This window comes from Pempheris klunzingeri, chromosome 7 (genome assembly GCF_042242105.1).
Source record: "Pempheris klunzingeri isolate RE-2024b chromosome 7, fPemKlu1.hap1, whole genome shotgun sequence".
In the NCBI taxonomy this organism is placed as follows: domain Eukaryota; kingdom Metazoa; phylum Chordata; class Actinopteri; order Acropomatiformes; family Pempheridae; genus Pempheris; species Pempheris klunzingeri.
The window spans coordinates 20,282,969-20,304,640 of NC_092018.1; the positions used below are offsets into that span (position 1 = coordinate 20,282,969).

Genomic DNA, 21,672 nt, shown 5'->3' on the forward strand with positions numbered 1-21,672 from the left:
GCTACTGAAGATACAGAACATATACACTTGTGGCTTTTTAATGATTGTAAGAGTGAATCAAGACCTACCCTACTTTCTAGGAACAGTCTTAAGAGCTCCTCGAGTCTCATTTCAGGGGGAAATATTGTCCTTTTTACTCCACTACATTTGTCAGTCATAGTCAATTAAGAATTTTATGTTAAAAACTAATAAAATACAATACCTAATACCTAACGATTGAACTGCCAGTTCCCAATCTTAGTTAGGGCCCTTTGTAATGTTTCAGATGCCTATGAGCAGTTCCACCAAAGAAAGAATTCTGCTTTAAATAACTGTTTTAGGCCCAAAGAGGTAAAATGTCCAGTACCAGTCAGAAGTTTGGACACCCCTTCTCATTCAGTGGTTTCTCTTCATTTTTATTCTTTTCTAGATTGTAGATTCATATGGAAGACATCAGAACTATGAAAGAACACACATGGAATTATCTAGTAAACAGAAAAGTGTTATACAAACCAGAATATGTGTTCTCCAAAGTATTCACCTTTTGTTTTGATGACAGACTCTTGGCATTCCCTCATTCAGCTTCATGAGGTAGTTACCTGGAATGGTTTTCAGTTAACACATGTGCCTTGGGTTATATATAAGTTGTACATACATAAGTTGTGTTGTGCAGAGATAGGGTTGGTACACAGTTCTATGTGTTGAATAGCCTTATTAGGCTAATGCTCTAAATCATTATTATGACAAGAACCACTCAACTAGGTAAAGACACATGACAGTCCATCATTACTTTAAGACATGAAGGTCAATCAATGTGGAAAATTTCAATAACTGCTTTAATGGCTGTCATGAGGACTGCCCCAGGAAAGGAAGACCAAGAGTTACCTCTGCTGCAGAGGGTACGTTTATTAGAGTTACCAGCCTCATAAACCGAAAATTACCAGCACCTCAGATTAGACCCCACATAAATGCTTCACAGAGCAGACATATCTTAACATCAACTGTTCAGAGAAGACTGTGTGAATCAGGCCTTCAGGTCGAATTGCTGCAAAGAAGCCACTACTGAGGAAGAACAACAATAGGAATGATGGTGTGGGGGTGCTTTGCTGGTGATACTGTTAGTGATTTACTCAAATTCAAGGCACACTTAACCAGCATGGCAATCACAGCATTTTGCAGCTACATGCCATCCCATCTGGTTTGCGCTTAGTGGGACAATCATTTGTTTTTCAACAGGACAATGATCCCAAACACTCCTCCAGGCTGTGTGAGGGCTATTTGACCAAGAGGTCAGATGACCTGGCCTGCAAAATCACCTGACTTAAATGCAATTGAGATGGTTTGGTTGGAGTTGGGCCACAGAGTGAAGGAAAAGCAGTCGAAAAGTGCTCAGCACCTCTGGGAACTCCTTCAAGGCTGTTGGAAATTCATTCCAGGTCGCTATCTCATGAAGTTGATTGAGAGGATTCCAAGCGTGTGCAAAGCTGTCATCAAAGCAAAAGGTGGCTCCTTTATAGAATCTAAAATATAAAGCATATTCTGGTTTGAATAACACTTTTTTGTTTACTACATAGTTCCATATGGGTTCCTTCATAGTATTGAAATCTGGTGATGGTTCTCCTGGCTGTGGTTCTCTGGCTTACCATATTGATAATTATTAGTCACATCCCTAGTCCTTGTCAGTACTATAGTTGCTGTTATTATTTTGGTTGCTGTTTGTTTGTGCATCCCCCCTCCTCCTCTCTCTCTCTCTGTCCAACCTCCACCCAACACGTACCCTGACAGAAAGCCCCCCCACCTCTGAGCCTGGTTCTGTTCGAGGTTTCTTCCCACTAAAGGGGAGTTCTTCCTGCCACTGTTGCCTAATATAATATCTGATGCTTGCTCATGTGGGGATTCTTGAATCCTTCATTTTGAATTCCTGAATCATTTGGTCTCTAGGCAGTCCTATGTTTCTTACAAAATGTATTTGCTGTTACAAATTAGTAGTATATAATAGTCATTTCTGAATGAGTTTCATCTATATGTCACAGTTTCTCAGCTTGTGAAACCAGTTATGCAATGTATTTTATGGCTCTGTACCTTTTGTTTTTGATAATCTCATCCTCTCCCAAGTCCAACGAAGAGGACTCTTGGCAAGACTGACTGCACATTCATGCATTTGTTCCAACTTCAGATCTGCTGGAGGTTGAGCAGAACTTAATTTAATATACTACCAGACTCTACTCGACTAACTTATGATTCACAAAACAATGATATTATCCCAGCTCTTTTTTCAGATTGTGTCACCCAATTCACCCAGATAGTTTATTCTTCTACGACAACACTCCTGATACATGTAAATCATACAAACTTGTATGAGTATATCTGCTTCCTCCCTTTGGTGCCCTTTGAGCATGACTCCATTCCAGGCGACCCCCCTCCAAGAGGTTATAAATGGTTTTGTTAGAGAACCAATTGTTGTGGTAATGTTGTAGTCAGACTTGCAGATGTTAACAGATTGTGCTTCCTGCTTTAGTGAAAATTGCTGCAAATGCACATTAAAGAGCCTTTCTCAAACTTCTCTCCCCCACTAGCACTTAACTACAGAGTATCTGTCCACATTAATCTACCGTCACAGCTGTCGATTGTTAGGGGGTGGGTATGAAATAAACAAGTAATTGTAGGATACACTCAGTTCTCAGCGGAAACATCCATCACCATGGATACTGATAGACGCCTTGCCCGCGTTCCTGTCAGCAGCTGTAATGTGTTGTTTTTGCTGTTTCTCTGAAAATGAACGTCTTCAAAACACTGACGGTATGTTATAAACATGGACATTCATGTATGCATATTCATGTATGCATGTTTCAAACCTTACATAACTGATGGTTGAAAAACAACACAGGAATGAGGGAGACAACAAACTAGATGAGCACAGAGGTAGTTTGCTTTAGGTTGAAGATGTACAGAAATTGAATATCATTGGACTGTGTTAAATATTTCCTTTCTTAAGCCTGCTCACTTTTCTTCTCACTTTTTTTCTGTAAGGTTTTACAGGACTACTCTGCACCCATGGCCCACTTTTTCAGCTACAATTATTGTCACTTTGGGCCCTGTCGAAACATAGTGTGATGGAGAATGGCATTGGTGCAGAACTGCTTTGAGTCTTATAGGGACAGTCTCAATGTCCCTATAATCTATATATCCTATATATCTCAAATTTTAGCATCAGCTGGCAAAACCCAGGTACAGGAAGTAGAGTAATAGTTGTGTGTCAGTGTGTTTTGAAGATTCATGCTAATTATATACTATAGACCAGGGGTGCCCCTGGCTTGCGAGCTACTTTTAAAATGACCAGGTCAAAATGATCCACCTACATTAAAAATGCTAAACATATGTATATTTATATATATATATACTGAGTTTACTCATGTTGGCGTACACTGCATAACTGCAACTAATGTAACCCTTGGTATTACACATAAAGATTGACAGCAAAAATGCACATAGGTAACAAACAGTGATGTAAACCATCAATACTGCACACAAGTGAGAAGAGTAACTGGAACATTCAATACATTTATGGTCACTACCTTACTCTGATGACTTGCACTGAGTGGAGTCGAATATCCCTTTCTATCCTATTCCCTATCCCAGAATAGCCCTTCTTTAGTAGATATAAATTGGAAGGCTAACTAGGTCACTTCGCTCACTGGAGTTATACCGCGCATGCCTGTGCCCGTGACGGGCCGCCCTGTACATCACTCAAGTTGCAAACGCCATAGGGAGGATACATAAATTCATTCATTTTCTAAACCGCTTAGTCCTAATTAGGGATGATAGATGATAGATGATAGACTAAAATCTTTTTTTTTAATGTCACGCGATCTACCAGTCAATCGTCATCGACGTATTGGGCACCCCTGCTTTAGACCATATGTATTAGATCATATTTAGATCATCATATGGTTTGGAGTGACTTTATCTGCTAAACATGCACACCCCAGCTGAAAATCCAGACCTATATCTCAATCAGTTTGCTTCATCAAGAGAGGGGACAAGGGGTAAAGACATACGATGGGAGCAGGGGGACGCAAAAGGAGCGCACGTCTGACGAGAGTAGAGCAGACGAAACCCACGAAAAGCAGTTATTTTCTGTGTCCTAGGATTGGTTCATTAAAAATATTTGTTTGAAATATTTATTTACTGAATTATTCAGTGCTTGATTAGAGCTCAGATTGCTCAGTCCTACTAACTGAATTGAAACATGGCTGGAGGGTGTGTTCCTCATCATCCTCTGCTGTGCTGTCCTTTGACAAACACACTAAACTCTGTTTATAATTCTTGATAATATAAAAGTTTGCTCAATTTCCTTTTTTAATGACTTTTAATTCTTATCTACACTTCAGCATTAGTCTTGAATTTGCTTGGCAGTATTCTGGCAGTTTGTCAGCACATATGTTCGGTAAACAACTCACTGAACATGCACCATTCCCTCATAGTGAAAGGTCCTTGGACAGTCTGAGCTGCTTATCACTCAGGGCATCAAAAACATGGGGGGGGTTTGAGGTTACATGCACCGTCAAAGTCAATGTGGATTGATGCATTTAATAAAATGGAAACGTATTTTGTCCGTCGGCCGAGTGATGGATGTCAAAAACATTTCAACACTTGATTCATTGATTGATTTGAAATGGCATGCACAACAGGAAAAGTTGAAAAGATAAGTCAGGAATTGTTGTTGATTAGACCTCATTATAATGTCATTAATTTTACAAATGCCGTTGCCGCCCACTCCCACTCATGGAGTTTAGACACTGATGGTAGTGGTGAAGGAGTGAAGAACAATATCTGAAGATCTGGATGGATGTGATATGGAGCAGCACCTTGATTAACTTTGTAAAAGGACCCATAGATACTTGTTCTGATGAAAAGGTAGATAGGCTGGAGGACACAATCTGACACTGAAATCTCAACTAATAGCAGCAGACAAAGCAGAAACAATAAAGTTTGACAGCACAAGATAATTGGATCACAAAGGTCACTGCAAAATCCAATTGGTGGACCATGAAGTCTGTGTGACTGAAGCTTTGTATCTGGAGCTTCCATACCACAACAGACTAAGAATTAATAGCTTGACTTTTACATTTTTATGATTTGGAGGAAGACATCTAAATGATCAATATAACAATTGCAACATAGCAAGTAGATAAAATATGAATGCAATATTCTCTTTTTAATTGTGCATGTACAGTACCAGTTTGGACAAATCTTCTCATTCAATGGTTTTCTTTATTTGTATTATTTCTACATTGTAGATTAATAAAAGACATCAGAACTATGAATGAACACATATGAAATGATGTAGTCAACAAGAAAGTATTATACAAAGCAGAATATGTTTTATATTTTAGATTCTTCAAAGTAGCGACATTTTACTTTGATGACAGCTTTGCATGCACACTGTCCACCTGGAGGCCTATGGGCCTCCTTACCTCCAATTCATACTCCCCCTCAATTTCACACCTGTGGATGCCTTCCTGGTGACCAAGCTGGTCACAGAGGCAGGGGCTTTCACCTGCTCCCTGGACCCTATACCTACATATATGTTTCACAATGGTCAAGTAGCAGATGCATCTCAAGATTAATTGTTGAGGAGACGGTGTGAATCAGGCCTTCATGGTCAAATTGCTGCAAAGAAGCAACTACTGAGGAAGAACAAGAAGAAGAGAATTGCATGGACTAAGAAACATAAGGAATGGACAGTAGACCAGTGGAAATCTGTACTCTGGTCTGATGAGTTTAAATGTGAGATTTTTAGTTCCACCCTCCACGTCTTAGTGAGACACAGAAAAAGTGAGCGGATGGTTTCTACATGTGTGGTTCCCACCATGAAGCATGGAGTGATGGTGTGGGGGTACCTTGCTGGTGACACTGTTCAAGGCACACATAACGTGAAGGAAAATCAGCCAAAAAGTGCTGAGCACCTCTGGGAACTCCTTCATGACTGTTGAAAAATGATTCCAGATGACTATCTCATGAAGCTGATTGCCAAGAGTGTGCAAAGCTGTCATCAAAGCAAAAGATGGCTACTTTGAAGAGTCTAAAATATAAAACACATTCTGCTTTGTTTAACACTTTTTGGTTTATTACATAATTGCATATGTATTCTTTCATAGTTTTGAGATTTTCAATAGTATTCTACAATGTAGAAAATAATAAAAACAAAGAAAAACCACTGAATGAGAAGGTTTATTCAAACTTTTGACTGATATTGTATGCATGTAAATTTAATTAAATGATTTCATTTCGATATCAGCACACTTGAACTTACACAACCTTGAACCAAAATAAAATGATTTATGGTAAGCAAGTGATCAGCTTATGCAACAATAATGTTGTGTCTTGGAGTTTACACAAAATAGTATTTAAACTGCATGATTCTAATTAGTATTCTCTAAATGAAATTTACACTTAAATCTTTAAGGCCATAGGCCTAGATTTGGTTATGGACATTATGGGTGTCCCGCCAATATCAAGGTGCCGCTGGACCTTCCTTACCAATATGTTACCAAAAAGCAAAAAGTGGGCTATTAGTGTTTCTTACTTCAAAAACCTGGTGGCTTTAATGCAACCATCTTCTTATGTCACGTCTTTCTCTTAACAAAGTTGGACCCCATCTTCAGTACCATGTAGTGTTAATGTTAAGCTTGGAACTTGATGCTAGCTTGCTAGGCTAGGCTAGCCAGTTTATTGTACATACAATAGTATAATGGCAGACTGCCTACTTCCTGTATCAATATTCTATATAAAGATGTTATACTGTCATGTACTGGTGAGAAATATGTTAACATCTTTATAATTATGATGAAGTTGTAAAGAGGAAGCTATGTGGGATATCTGACCTGAGCATCTGCAACCTGCTGTCGCCCACTAGCTGTTTTTACTAGCAATTTAGGACACCAGGTCATGTTTTAAAGATCAGTTGATACAAACTTTTATCATCTTTGAAATTAACAAGTAGGATTGATATGTAACTCCCCACCCTTCCCCATCCCTCTGCCTTTCTCACTAGTGAATCAGGAGTCATATTTGTATCAGCCATTACATTGTTGACATTATATACGGGGTACTTCAGCTACAGCTTGTCCAGCTGATTAGTTTATTTATGTGTCCATGGACCATTTTATCAGGAGAATCCTGATAGCAGTGGTTAGACAAGCAGAGACACAGACAGAGACTGCAGGCTGTTGTGGTGAAATGACTAAATTCATAAACAGATTTAAAAATGACATTCACATTGATGTTTTTGAGACAGCATTGCGGCACAAAGCATCATCTTTATATGAGGTTTTTAATTATATGAGACATTTAATTTTTTCAAAATTAAATTCAGAATTATCATTTACAGTTAGTAGGAGAGTCATTCAAATAACAGCCTCTGCAGTTGAGGTAAATGAAGGCCTTTATTATTGAGGTCCTCAGGTCTATATTGCAAATTTAACTGTCCACTTTTTCTGTTTTTTTGTTTACAGTAAGAATCATTCTCTGTGAAAGGTGATTTTAACAGCTTCAACAGCAGGGTAGGTTGTTACCCTTAAAAACTGGATGGATCAGCAAACACAATTAGGTCAAACTTAGATATATAAATTTTCATGACATCTGCATTCTAGAAATATCAACAGCTAAATCAGATGGTGCAAGAATGGAGACACATGTATAGACACAGCAATTTGGAGTTCAGTGTCTTGCCCAAGGACATTCAACACTTCAACAGGACTGGAGGAGCTCATAGAGAGCTCACTGAATATTACCATGGGTTCGACAGAAGTGTGTAAGGTATAGGGTGTAGGGTGTAATTTAGGATATGATGGAGAAATGATATGAAGACACAAAGTAGGATTAACATCACTATAAAATCATCATTGAGAAGAATATTTTAAAATATTGATGTTATATTGAAATATTGATATTAAATAACACAAAATAGTTTAAATACATTAAGGTCACCATACCCTATAAGTTGCTAAACCCTATCAGATACTAAAAGTCACTATAGATGTTATACAGAGCTTTGAATAAAACAAGCGAATGTTGTGCTCCAGAATAAAACGTTTTTGTGAAATTGTATATACAACAAATCTTTTAACCCTCTGAGTAATTTCCCCAAACACAGAAAACTGAACCAATAGTCTTTATTTTGTTTCTATATATATATATAATCCTACAAATCCTAATGCAACCCAAAAGATAAATAATTTGCTATAAAACTTCATCACTAATGTGGAGTGAAATACTTTTTTTCATTACTTTTTATGGAAAGCATTTCACACTGCCTTTATGACACAGAAATTATCTATCATGAATATCACAATTAATTATGATTTCAGTTTTACTTCCTGATAAGAAATACTGTATAAATAATAACAAACTGTCTTTGGTAAACTTAATAAACCATTTAATAATAAGTGCGTCAGTAATGAGTCATTAATAAAATTAATTTTGAGTTTATCCACCAGGAAATTTGCTTTATCTTTATAGTCCTATGAAAGGAAAAAAAAGACTCATTATGTTTTAGTTTTTTACTACTATTTTTGGTTTCTCACCATTGGATTGATCAATTATGGTAATGCTGTACTCAAACTAACTGGTTCCCAGAACAGTTATTTTGCTAAAAACAAAAATAGGTTAAAAACAGACCTGACACAAGATCAGACAGGTGAGATGATAATTACTGACAGAACTAAACGCAAGAGCTATGAAAAGAAAGTTGTATAATATATTGTATTATCAGAAAGTAGTACCACAATTTCTTGTGCAGGTAGCAATTGAATGTATTAAGTAGACATATTTAAAAAGGAAATACAGTAAATGGGACCATCTAAAGGTGTACTTTTAAGATTAAATGAGACCCACTGTTTTCTGAATGTGCTCAGTTAGGAATTAGATTTCTGTGGAGGCTGCTGGATTTCAGCAAGATTATGGTAAACTGAAAATCTTTCAATATCAGTAGCTTAATATCAGTAGCTTATAGCCTACAGATATAGACCTAGCCTATATCCCTTTTTAGTTAGTTGGCTCCAGCTGTATCATTTCCTCAAAGTTTTGCTGTTAACCATCCATAAACACGGGCTACTATTTGTCCTGTCAAGCTGAAGGGCAAAAGTAGACCTCACTCACCCTACCAGTGCATGCCAGTGTAGTGTTAGAGACACTGTGTGCTCTGAATCATCCACCATAATGGTGACCACCGTCTGAATATTACAAAATGAAACAAAATATTTTTAAAAAATCATTCAAGAATATTATGGCCAAAGCTTTCTATACACCAAAACAATCATATACATTTGTAATAAGGAAAATCCAAGTAAGTGGTGCTTTTGTGACTGTTACAACTGTCCTGAGTTACAATAAGTCAAAACATTAAAAGGATACAAACTATCTTGTTTTTAACAGCGTGGCTCCACTGACAACCATTGCAAAGTCTTAGATCACATTCTGATCTGTGATTCTCTATGAGGAGACTGCCGTGATTTCTGCTGTTGCTGATTATGCTGCGGAGAGGTTTGATCTGATGGAGTCCTCTCGTAACTGATGGTGCTTCCCAGTGTCACACTCTTCACTGTGCGTGCGACGCTCAATGGTAATCCTGTAGTTTTTTCTGCACGGGAATAAAACTTGTTCATTTTTACAGTCATTCCATCCTTTCAGTTATCATAAAATCTCACTCACCAAAATCTTTAAGATAGGGAGGCAACCACAAGAACACTTGGAAATAATTATCAAAATTGTGTTGTAAAACAAAGTGAGTCATTTTCAGCGAGTGCTGTACTTACATACACAAAGCTATATCCATTCATTATATCTATCCCCCCCCGATGCAATACACTATTATATTTTTTGCTGTCAGTTCCAAATTGGGGGTTTAGATAATATGATTTAACTAAAAGCTTGTCTCCTGCCTGTGATGCTCTCACTGCATCCATAGCTCTAAGCCATCAATTAAAAAGTGATTAAAACCAGCAGAATTAGATGAGACTATGAAGCTATGAAATACCTACATTTTTATCTTTTATTATTTTATCTTAAACCATTTTATCTATGTCATCCATTTTTACAGTCAAAATCATGGCACAATTATTTTCAAATGTACTGCTAATTTGTTATTTAAAGGAACAAAAGAGTCTCTAAGCCTTTGAGGGTGAAGCGAGGACATGTGATTTAACCGACAGCTGAGCCAAACAGTACTTGAATGTTATAGTATTAGTGCATGAAAAGATAAATGTCACCTGAAAAAGTAGAATGCTATAAGTAGTGCAGTTCCCAGGACAGCTCCCACTATGACTCCAGTCAATGCTGATACTCCTAGTCCACCTGTTTGGAAGAGCAGTTGTTGGGAAAACATGCGTTATATCACACATACTGTAGATAACAAAAAGTCAAATTTCACAGGTTTCAGTAAACTGTAGTATTCATTTACATGATTTGTCTGGTATCTCTGTGTGCGCTTTATATCTTCCTCTCAGAGTAAAATGGTCAGTGTTGAAGGCAGGCAGCAGTTGAAAAGTTCCATTTACACCAAAGTAGTTGGCCACCACCTGTAAGTTAGTACACCATATTATCATTCAGTTGAATTTGCACAAGCACATTTACAATCTTCTGCCTGTTAGTGAAGATGTTACCACCTTGGGGATGGTTCATCACAATGTTGGTATTTTGCGTCTTCTTACCTCATAGGTTCCTGCCTCAACATTGGTCATGGCCATCAAAGAGAAATCTCCAATTCTGTCACCATTGACATCCATGGATACCCGGCCAGCAATTCCTGTCCAACCCCATAAAGGCAATGAGATTATTTAGCTCCACTCCGAATATCCATCCATCCATCCATCGTAAAAGTCACTTGCTCCCAGCTTTGGGTCGTTACGTAGACAAGAAATTGGGATGGGCAGGCCACTTGCCAACCCATTCAATGATCGCAATTATTTTAGTTAACCATACCATAGATGTTTATAATATCTGTGTAATATTAAGACTTATCCATGCAATATCTGACCACATAAGCACCTTCGTTTTAGTTCTGTTTTATATCTGATGTCAGGCTGTTTTATATTTTCATATTAATATGACACACACACACACACACACCCCTATATTGCCTTTTAGTGTTTCTTGTATTCAAAGCACATTTCTATGGCACATACTCATTATCAAACCGATAAATGTATTTGGATATCCTGGTGTTTTATTGATTTGTTTTCTAAATTGTTTTCTAAAGGGGTGAAGATATGTTCTTGAACAGGACCTTTAACTTAGTTCTTTTTAACTCTAAATGACAGTATTGTGGTTCTTAATAGCACATGTCAAGCATTTTTCATATATCTGAATAGGTATTAAACTGCAATCATGACATTGAGAATATTGTCAGTCCTATCTTACGAACAGTATAGGCTCCTGACATCATCAACATAACTGGTGCAATGGGGCAATCAGCCGTGTTATTTACACCTCTACCTGTTCCTGATGATGGTTTGTAGCAAGGTACCAACATCTTTTTTTAGAGTAACTCTACTCTTATAAACTTTGCAAATCTGTATTTTATTTCTTAGGATTCGAAATAACTGTATTTATATTTTGGCTTTATATTTTTACTACACGACACTCGAAACACTGTTCATAGTGGTGTGCAAATCATTTCTGTTTCAGTGTGAGTGTGTTTTTTCAGTGTGAGTAGTGTGTTTTACCTTCAAACGTTCTGTTCCACATGCGTGAGGTAATCTCTGTTCCATTCTTCTTACTGTATCCATTTTTCATGGCTTCATGCAAGGCAATAGCATACAGAACCATGGCATCATGGAATCCCTCAACAAACATGTTGACCTGAAATGGAACATATAGTCAAGAGTAAGACAGTCGCAGTGTCGTCTTAAGATAGAAATAAGAAATGATCATTTAAATACAGTAACACAGAGCTGGTATTGACGGTGCATTAAAAATTGCTATTATTATTTTAAGATTATTATTATCATAAAAGAAAATTGAAAATGAAAGAAAACTGCGAATAACTCAACCTACCTACCAAGTCTTAAAAAAAAACAAAAAAAAACTTCACAAACCCACTCACAAGTTGAGGCAATGACATCACATGTGGGGATAGATGTCAATTGATATTTTTTAAAATTGATTTTTTTTTAAAATTGTGATAGAAATTAAGATTTGTTGCAATAAGCAAGGCCCACTTTAATCAGTTATTACTACAAGTTATGCATCAACTGAGTCATGACACTAGGCCACACAAATTGAATTTCTGACGAGAAAATAGAGAAAAGACAGTAAAGCAAAGATGTGAATGAATAGACATATTAAGATGGAGGATTATTCTATGTGCCTGAGTAATAGGTGGAACTTGTAACCCACCTGCTCATTTTTGTTTTTGCTTCACAAACATATTTCAGATAGATAAGATCCATAAGATGTGTTCAAGGCTATGAAAATAATTGAGTGTGAGATAGACAGACATACGTACACTTCCACAGTCTTTGCAATCATGAAACCCGGTGTTTTTGTTGGACTTTTTCATTTCCATGGCGAAGTTTTCAAACTCTGGACTGACTGTCCTGAGCAACGTCACAGTGTTCAGGGAAGCATAGGCTTGCCTTGCATCGTTGTCATATTTATCCTCTCTCTTCCACGAGCCATTGCCTAGAATTTAATTTAAGAGGGGCAGAAACAAGGTACATTTTCCAAACATTGTTGTTAAACATTATTGTTTGATCAAAATCATTTAAAGAAATAATGCATCCACAGTAAGACATGATTAATGAGCTAATTAGCTAGCTAAAGTGCCATCCTTACAGAACAGAGGTGTTCAGGAGGAAACATGATATTTTAGGGAAAAACAATTGATAGATTGATAAAACATTTCACTAAACCTTGCCCACTTTGCCTTTACTAGCTAATTTACTTTCAGTGTGATGCTGCATGGAACAAACACCAAGTAATGTGCCCTTTATGTAAGGAGGCCAAAAGTAGAAGCGTGGGTCGGAGAGGTCAATGGGCATGACTTAATATTAGATTGTAATACAGAACGTGTATTTCACCTAGCAGATGAAGAGCAACATTATCATTCATTGGGAGTCTTGTCTGTGTCCACCTGAAGTCAAAATTCACTCTACTTTTAGCTCTGCTTTGGTCTCCATCGAGTCTAAGAACCAGAAACATCTGCAAGGTCACGTTTTATTTGCTCTGGCAGATGTATCTGGTCCCCCTCCCTTACAGACAGATTTCCTCCACCAGCTCTTCAGAGAAATATCTTTTATGTCTGAACCTTCCAATTAAAGTTATCACTTCACACTCATCATCAATATTTAATTTTAAATCTAATTTCCCTGATGTCACTGTCACAAGTTGTCATTTTTCATTTTCTCTGTCTCACAGAGCCAAAATTACAGTAAATGTTTTGCTGTACAAATGTGTATCGACTGCAATGGAGATAAGTAGAAAGCTTATTCATACACTAAGACTGCAGAACATGTATAATAATTCAGTTGGATTGTTACTTCAGTTTGTAAAAACACATATAAAAGTAATGTGATGTTAACTTTACCATAAGAAGAGGCATTGAAGAGGTCAATATTAAAGAACATATGATTGCCATTGGTCAACCGTCGTCTGTGTGCAGCCAGCATGATCTCTCGAATTTTGTCTGCTCCCATGCACATGATCACCACTGCAGATGACACAGAGACAAAGGCAGTTGTAGTCATAAAGCAGAGTCAGTAGTTTGCATGAATACCATAATATAATTCTACTAACCACAATGATCATTAGATAATTGAGATTTCCTCATTAATCATTTTTATCGGTTCATTGCTGACATCTGATGAAGTTAAACCACTTTTGAGGAAAAGAAAAACCTTTAAATAAGGTTAGATAATTATCGATTGGCAGAAATCCTTATTGACAGAAGATGTATAAAGAACCAAAAAACCAAACCAAACCACAATCTAAAAACTAATTAACTACTACTACTACAGTTAACTACTACAGTTAGATCCTGGCAGAGCAGCTTGTAATAGAATTCCTAGAAATAGACAGTATTAATTCCAGATCAAATAGGATCATGAAGAGACAAGAAGAGCACAAGACAATAAACAAAACAATAAACCCTGTAGATTATTTGAAGGGACCTAATACATACACTATGAATTTGTATATTTCATTTCATTTTCGTTTTCTCAGATTTACTTTTAGTTTAGGTGTTGCCTCTCTACCCCGCCTCCATCAACAAACCAACACATTTATTCAGATCCAAACTAACCATTTAAAACATCAGAGTCATACAATAACACTAACACAATAACTAATCAATCAGGGCAGAGGAAGACCAGCACCTCCTGTGTTCTGCAAGTCAAAATGACTGTTTTTGTTAAAGGAGTCTGGTGGCTTTGAAGAGAGGGAAGAGAGAGAGAGATAACTGTTTCAGTTCCCTGTAGGAAAGACCTAAATAAAGTGTAAAAATCCTAAATATAGTACACTATACAATATAGTACACTATACTAAATATAGTGTACACTTTAAGTTGATTTATTTCCTAGGTGAGCATTTAAAAAAAAAAAAGCACATTGCTCAGCGTCCACTCTGAAACTCCTGCCTGCTTCTCCAAACTGGGGGTGTGCTGACCACTATCTACTGTACAGTACTGACAATACTTAATTCAATGCCACTTCAAAAATCATTTTAACATTACCTGTGTGGTCAATGATTTTCAAAAATGATTCGGCTAATTTGAAATATTGCACCATACAACCATCAAATAGGACAATTTGAGAACCAATATGACAACAGAAAAAAAAATAAGACAACAAGACTGTAAAAGCTCATCAAATGGGCTGATGTAATGTCTTTTTGGATGCTCTGCAGTTTGCCTACCAGGAGAACATCCGTTACCTGATTTTCCTGCTACAGAGCTTATTCCCAACTGGACAAAGCTGGGAGCACAGTGAAGTTCTTTGACTTTTCTAGTGCTTTTAACACATTACAGATTCTACTGTTGGGCTACAAGCTCAGGGCTATGCAGGTGAAAACAATCTACTTGTGTCCTTGATAACGCATTACCTGACCAGCAGGGCACAATGTATAAGGCTGGGGAACTGTGATTAGGACTAAGGGGGACTCCAGGGAACTGTCCTCTCCTACTTCCTGTTTACACTTCCTCTATACACCTCTGACTTCAGCTACAACTCGGACTCATACAACCTGCCGAAGTGCTCTAATGATTGTGGGGTGTCAGGAAAAGGAGGAGGAACGCAGACCCTGGTGGATGACTTTGCTGGGTGACTGCCATGACACACTGACATCTTTGGAACCAAGTAGAAAGTCTTCTTAACATTTCATCTGGGACATTGATGTCGTATATATATGAACGTATAGTGTTGTGTGTAGTCAGTAAAATAAAAAAAATTAAAGAATAAATATGGTTTACTGTAATGCAGGCTGAGTATACTTTGTATTTTTACTTATTTTCTAAATTTCTTTTAAAGTTTCAATTAATCAAAGCCACTGACTGAAATGTTTTTCAGTATTTGTGGCATAGACAGGCCATACCATAATGTTCACAATCCTAATTCAATTCTCATTTAACCAACAATGTTACTCTCACACATCAACTTGGTCATTACAAACATGTTTAATCGTAAAATATAAATTTGGCACTCCAGCCATTTAAGATTCGTTTAAGATTTTAGATTAAGAGACTGGGACAGAATTGAGAGGGCTGGGTGATCTTGGTGGAATTATTAAAAAGAGGAATACCTTTCAATTGGCCTATGATTATTCATGAAAGTTTGATGTGCATATAAGCACAGAGGTTTTTCTGTAGTAAGTTTGCAATAGCCTGGAACTAGCTGCAAAATTTAACCAATGGATTTCCAATGCGTGTCACTCCGATTAGAGCCTGCAGATAGAACTGCTGCGTCCAAATGGCTGTAGGAAAAGTTAATCAGCTTAAGGATCCCATAGAGCATACAAGGGTTTGTGTGATCTTAGCAATGTTTATGTGGGAGTGCTTTCAGCAAATATAGGGACCAAAATTTAACAAAAATTGGTGTGGTGAGCATGCTGTGCTGCTCAAAGGTGGATGATAGATAGAGTAATACAGCTCATATTCATGAACTTTGCAGGCAAGAACACTAAAGTGACATCATATTCAGAATTATCCCTTTATCTAACCATACGCTTCCAAAAAGGATTCAGGCAAAGTGAGCCGTACAGTAACAGCACTGCCAGCTGTGTTATCAGTGACAGAAACCCAGTGGTGTAGCTATTTGCATTTGTTGCCCTATTTGTTTTAAACTAAACATTGAATCGTTGAAAGTAATGCAGTGAGCAACTGGATTCATATAAAATTTTCCTTTGGTGTCCCAGTGATTATAAAAGTAAATAAACCAAAAAACAAGTAGTTAAACAACAATTTGCAACTGGAAACACAGCAACCCCAGCGTCCATGTTAATAAAGAAGATTCAGAGTCTTGCTGGAACATTCCTCACAAGTCTGTCACTTAAACACACCTCCTGAAATATCCCTTGAGTCGGTGGGACAAACTTCACCTCAGTCCTGCCAGCACTATAGCACCCTTTAATTACACTGGGCTCTACACACACTACTGGCCCTGTGTGTGCTCTGCAAGCCATTCCATGGGGCAGCGCTTGCAGCCAGCAATATTTCAAAACTTCTCGATTTTCCTTTTTGCAGGGGCACTGATGCTAGTTACAAATTAACTCAGGAATGGGGCAGCACATGGTGCATTTACTCAGTGCCCACAGTATATTTCAAGCACCATGTGTTGGCCATAAACCTGTAAAGCTAAAGCATATGCAAATGGGGGACTGTTGTGCAAGTTTGTAATAGCAGTGCTTTAAAAACAAGGATTTATGTTGTTGGATCCATCTGTCAGAGAGATGAATGGGATAAAGAAAACATAGTAAGGTGGAGCACATTCCTTTTAAAATGAATATGTCTGAAAAGAATTTGTTGGATAGAGCCAAACCTTGCCATAACAACATACTGTCGATTACCAAATTGACTGAATGACTGGATAAGCTGACCAATGACTTCATGTTTGTTGTTATTAACAGCGTTGTCTCTGGTTACATATTGCTGTCTTTGTCTTTTTCAGGCTGAATCTTTAAGGGTACACATTATGCAAACTTCACTTTTTGATGTTTTTTCAACATAAACATGTTTCCATCCTTTTTCTCCTGCTCCATCTTTCAATAAATGTGTGGGAAAACACACCGTTTAGATTGGCCCTTTTCTGAATTTCATGGCTTGTTGAACATATGACCTCCTTCAACCCTTTAGTAGGCTGATTACCCACTAAAAACCTGAATCCACCTCGCTCTCTGCCATCGTTGTTACCTTGCAACAATGGCTTGCTGACTCAGGAAAAAAACTCAGAAAAAAGATGGCGAAAGTACGAGTAAGGTGCATCATTTGTTCTGCTTTTGACTGAATAACAGTCTTCATATCAACCCACCATCTGGGGAAGTGAAGACCCAACAAATTTGAAAGGAAATGTGATGGAAGCGTCCCTCAATGACTGCAAAACTGAGTGTTATTTTACTCTACATTTATTTTCTGAGGGCACATAATGGCACAATCTTAAGTCTGATAAATTGATATCAGGCTGTCCATGACCTGACTTCAGATTTCAGAAGCTAGATGTTCTGCTATGTTTTATGGTTTTTACTGTCTATATGACAGGTTAGCCTATTGAACTTTCCATTAACATGTTGCAAACCTAATTCTAATTCTAACTCTAAAGTATTTCCCTTTCAGACAACACTAGCTGATATGGGAGTTGGTGGGCCATGCCTTCCTAGCTGATTTGGAGCTGACCAATGAGAGAGGAATGGGTTTTTAGGAAGGGGGGCCTTAAAGAGACAGGAGTTGAAATGGAGCATTCAGAAAGAGGGTGAAAAGAGCAGGTTGCAGTCAGCACAGTACAAAAAAAATATTTTTTAAACTTTACAGCATTCAAAAATATTCTTTAAAGACCCTCAAACAAAAGTGTGTATCCAAAAATGAGCATAATATGTCTCCTTTAAGAAATTTAGTCCTTGCCTTAAAACTATGCAGCAGGCCATGGACAAGTTCTCTCCAAACACAAAGACTTTATACAGACTCAGGATGGAAGTGCATGTCCCAGGAGGATTAGCATCAGAAATTGACCAATCACAAGAGTGGTGCTTCATTTTTTCCTCCTGAGAAGTTGCTACATGTCGTAATATTGTGCAGTTAAGGGTACAAAAGTCTGTAGCAAACTAATGAGGAGATTTTTACAAGAAAAACATGACTTTCTCATCCCTGCAAATTATTATACAAAAGCATAAAAACAATGAAGAAGGGTGAAGGTTTATCATGAGTAGACAATAATTAAAAAAAATGTTCTCAATAAATCTTACATATACTATTATTACAGTGTTTGCCTCATCAGGATGGTATTCCAGAAGCACAGAAATACTGAACTTATCTAAACTTAGGTGAGCAAGGCATCCTTCGGCCGAGCGGATCATCCAATATTAGGTGTTTTGTCTTGAAACTATGGTCACAATTAACTTGTAAAGACACGGGGGTTCATTGTTCATCCCCTCATCTGCTGAGCTATACATGTATTTTTAGCTAACGTTACACTACGTCTAACATATCTCGTACACCTAAGTAACAAGGCTAATGCTAATGAATCTTCAAAAACATCAGTCTGACTGGTGACTTAACGCATTAAAGCAATTAAAAAATCATTGTAAACCATGGCTTTTATTTATTTGTATGGCTGCAATTACTTGGACGTTTCATAAAACACACAGCAAAAACACAACAACAATTCATTAATAACAAATTCTTCTTCTGTCAAGCAATGTAGTTGATCAGCGATATTTTGTATAATGGCTGCCAAGCAACACATAGATGCAGCAACACAGAAACGCAGTGGAAAGCATGCTTAAAGATTAGGGTGATTATTAGCATTTATCTGGATATCACCATTAATTGTGCAATCAGTGCCAGCAGCAAGGACATTACTTCAACATCATCTCTTGTGTAGTAGTAGTAGTAGTAGTAGTAGTCTCTTGTAGTTTGGCTATAAAGATTGCAGGAACAATTCTCATTTATGCCACTGACATATTTTCTCTTGCCTCTGGGCCTGGATCAGAAAGAAATAGCAGTGGTTGGTGTAGATTGTCTCCGTGGTGACTGCTTTACAAATCTGTGGAACCCCATGGGCTCTCCCGTGTACCTAAGGGTATGAACACCCTTCCCATTATGTTGCAGTTAAACTATAATCAACAATCTACAATTGGCAACTATTTCATCACTTCCCCCTAGCTGTTGTCACTTGCCAGTGATATAATTTTTGTTACAGTGTAAACAAAAATTATATCACTGGAAACATAACGTAACAAGAGAAAGGTGAACTTAATAGAATACAAATAAATACATGCAAGCCAGCTAAAGTGACATTGTTCACTTACCATTGACTGTTTGTATAGCTTGTCCGTTTTGAATTGAGATAAAAGGCCTGTGGATTGGGCAGCAACAACGAGAGGTATTTCTCCAAAGAAGTGACAGGCATTTTTATATATACATACCCACTGTGTCCTAAGTCTTAGGCAGTTGTAAAGAAATACTGTAAAGTAAGGATGCTTTAATATATATATTATTATATTATATATATTTGGTCCGACCACCCTTTGCCTTCAAAACAGCATAAATTCTTTAGGTACACTTGCACAAAGTCAGGGATTTTGTAGGATCGGAGTCAGGTGTATGATTAATCAATTATACCAAACAGGCTAATGATCATCAATATCAAATATAGGTTATTCATTCATCATTAACTGAAACAGAAACAGCTGTGTAGGGTTATAACAGCCAAACTTTGCTAGCATGGTGAGGTTGTGGAAGACAGTTTCATGCCACAGGTCATACACCATGGCAAGACTGAGAACAGCAACAAGACACAAGTAGTTATACTGCATCAGCAAGGTCTCTCCCAGGCAAAGATTTCAAAGCAGACTGAGGTTTCCAGATGTGCTGTTCAAGCTCTTTTGAAGAGGCACAAAGAAAAGGTGACTCAGTGGTCGACCAAGGAAACTTGCAGTGCAGCAGATGAAAGCCACATTGAGCTTACTAACCTTTGAAATCAGAAGATGTCCTGCAGTGCTATCAGCTCAGAACTAGTAGAAACCAGTGGGACCCAGGTACACCCATCTACTGTCCACAGAAGTCTGGCCAGAGGTGGTCTTCATGGAAGAATTGCGGCCAAAAAGCCAAACCTCCGACATGGAAACATGGCCAAACGACTCAATTATGCATGAAAACATAAGAACTGGGGTGCAGAAAAATTGCAGCAAGTGCTCTTGACTGATTAGTCAAATTTTTAGATATTTGGCTATAGCAGAAGGCAGTCTGTTCACAGAAGGGCTGGAGAGCGGTACAGTAATGAGTGTCTGCCGGCAACATTGAAGCATGGTGGACTTTCCTTGCAAGAGCTGCATTTCTGCAAATGGAGTTGGAGATTTGGTCAAGATTAATGATGTCCTCAATGCTGAGAAATACAGGAAGATACTTATCCATCAAGCAATACCAGAGTCCTGGAAATGATGGTATGGCCCCCTTAGAGCCCTGATCTCAACCTTATCGAGTCTGTCTGGGAGTACATGAAGAGACAGAAGGATTTGAGGCAGCCTACATCCACATAAGATCTGTGGTTCTTGGATCTCCAAGATGTTTAGAAAAAAACTTACCTGCCAAGTTCCTTCAAAAACTGAGTACAAGTATGCCTAGAAGAATTGATGCGGTTTTGACCCCAAACACAAAATATTGGTTTGATTTAGATTTTTCTTCTGTTGACTCACTTTGTATTTTGTAAATTGCTACAAAATAAACAATAAAATTGTATATCTTTGACAGCATTCTTACTTTACAGCATTTCTTCCTAGACTTAAATTATATATATATATATACACACACACACACACACACACACACACACACATATATATGCACACACACACACATATATATGGCATACACACACGTATATATATACATATATATAATATGTAGTGTAGACAACTGCCTTGATATGAATACAGTATTTAGCTCCCCAACTGTTTTTGTGCTAAATTCAAAAGAAAGCTAAGTTTTACTTATAGTACAGTTGCATCACTTAGTGCAACCAGAATCATTACCTAAGAAATGCCATTTGTGGTTTGGGCTCTCCACAAGCAAAAATAATGTCACCATTTGAATTAACATATAATTGTTTTTGTCCCACCACTGTCCAGTTTAACTGTAACTGATTCTGCTCTATTACATCATGATGTTCATCTCAGCCACGGGTATATACAATTATAAATGCACAGCCGCAGGCATTATCTTTGCCAGACCTGTTGCACAGAAGCTGATGATGTACTAACAGCTGCCTTTGGTAACCTGTGTTTTCAGTCAAGGAGAAATAGAGATGAACAGAATCAATTAAGGATATTATTGCTGTAATAAACCTGCTTTAGTACAACTTGGGTCTTATTTTTGCATTTTTTACCATCATTCATGGTGGTTAGCTGGCACTGTCCAAGTGCGTTACTTAGAACATCTGGGAACTCATAAAACATCATAAAAAAGTAAAGACAAGAAAAGAGCAATAAAAC

The 21,672-nt window shown here is 37.5% G+C and overlaps 1 protein-coding gene across 1 annotated transcript in view; it reads right to left on the reverse strand.

The window, feature by feature from the left end:
• Positions 1 to 8,870: 8,870 nt before the first annotated feature.
• The window catches only part of npr3 (natriuretic peptide receptor 3), a 29,417-nt gene continuing 16,615 nt past the window's right edge, over positions 8,871 to 21,672 (reverse strand). Inside the window, exons 2-8 of the mRNA XM_070834387.1 lie at positions 13,568 to 13,690; positions 12,488 to 12,663; positions 11,706 to 11,841; positions 10,692 to 10,786; positions 10,442 to 10,559; positions 10,251 to 10,335; positions 8,871 to 9,622 (exon numbers count right to left, since the gene is read on the reverse strand). Of these exons, the coding sequence (XP_070690488.1) occupies positions 9,511 to 9,622; positions 10,251 to 10,335; positions 10,442 to 10,559; positions 10,692 to 10,786; positions 11,706 to 11,841; positions 12,488 to 12,663; positions 13,568 to 13,690 (845 nt within the window). The 3' untranslated portion in view covers positions 8,871 to 9,510. The remainder of the gene's footprint in view (positions 9,623 to 10,250; positions 10,336 to 10,441; positions 10,560 to 10,691; positions 10,787 to 11,705; positions 11,842 to 12,487; positions 12,664 to 13,567; positions 13,691 to 21,672) is intronic.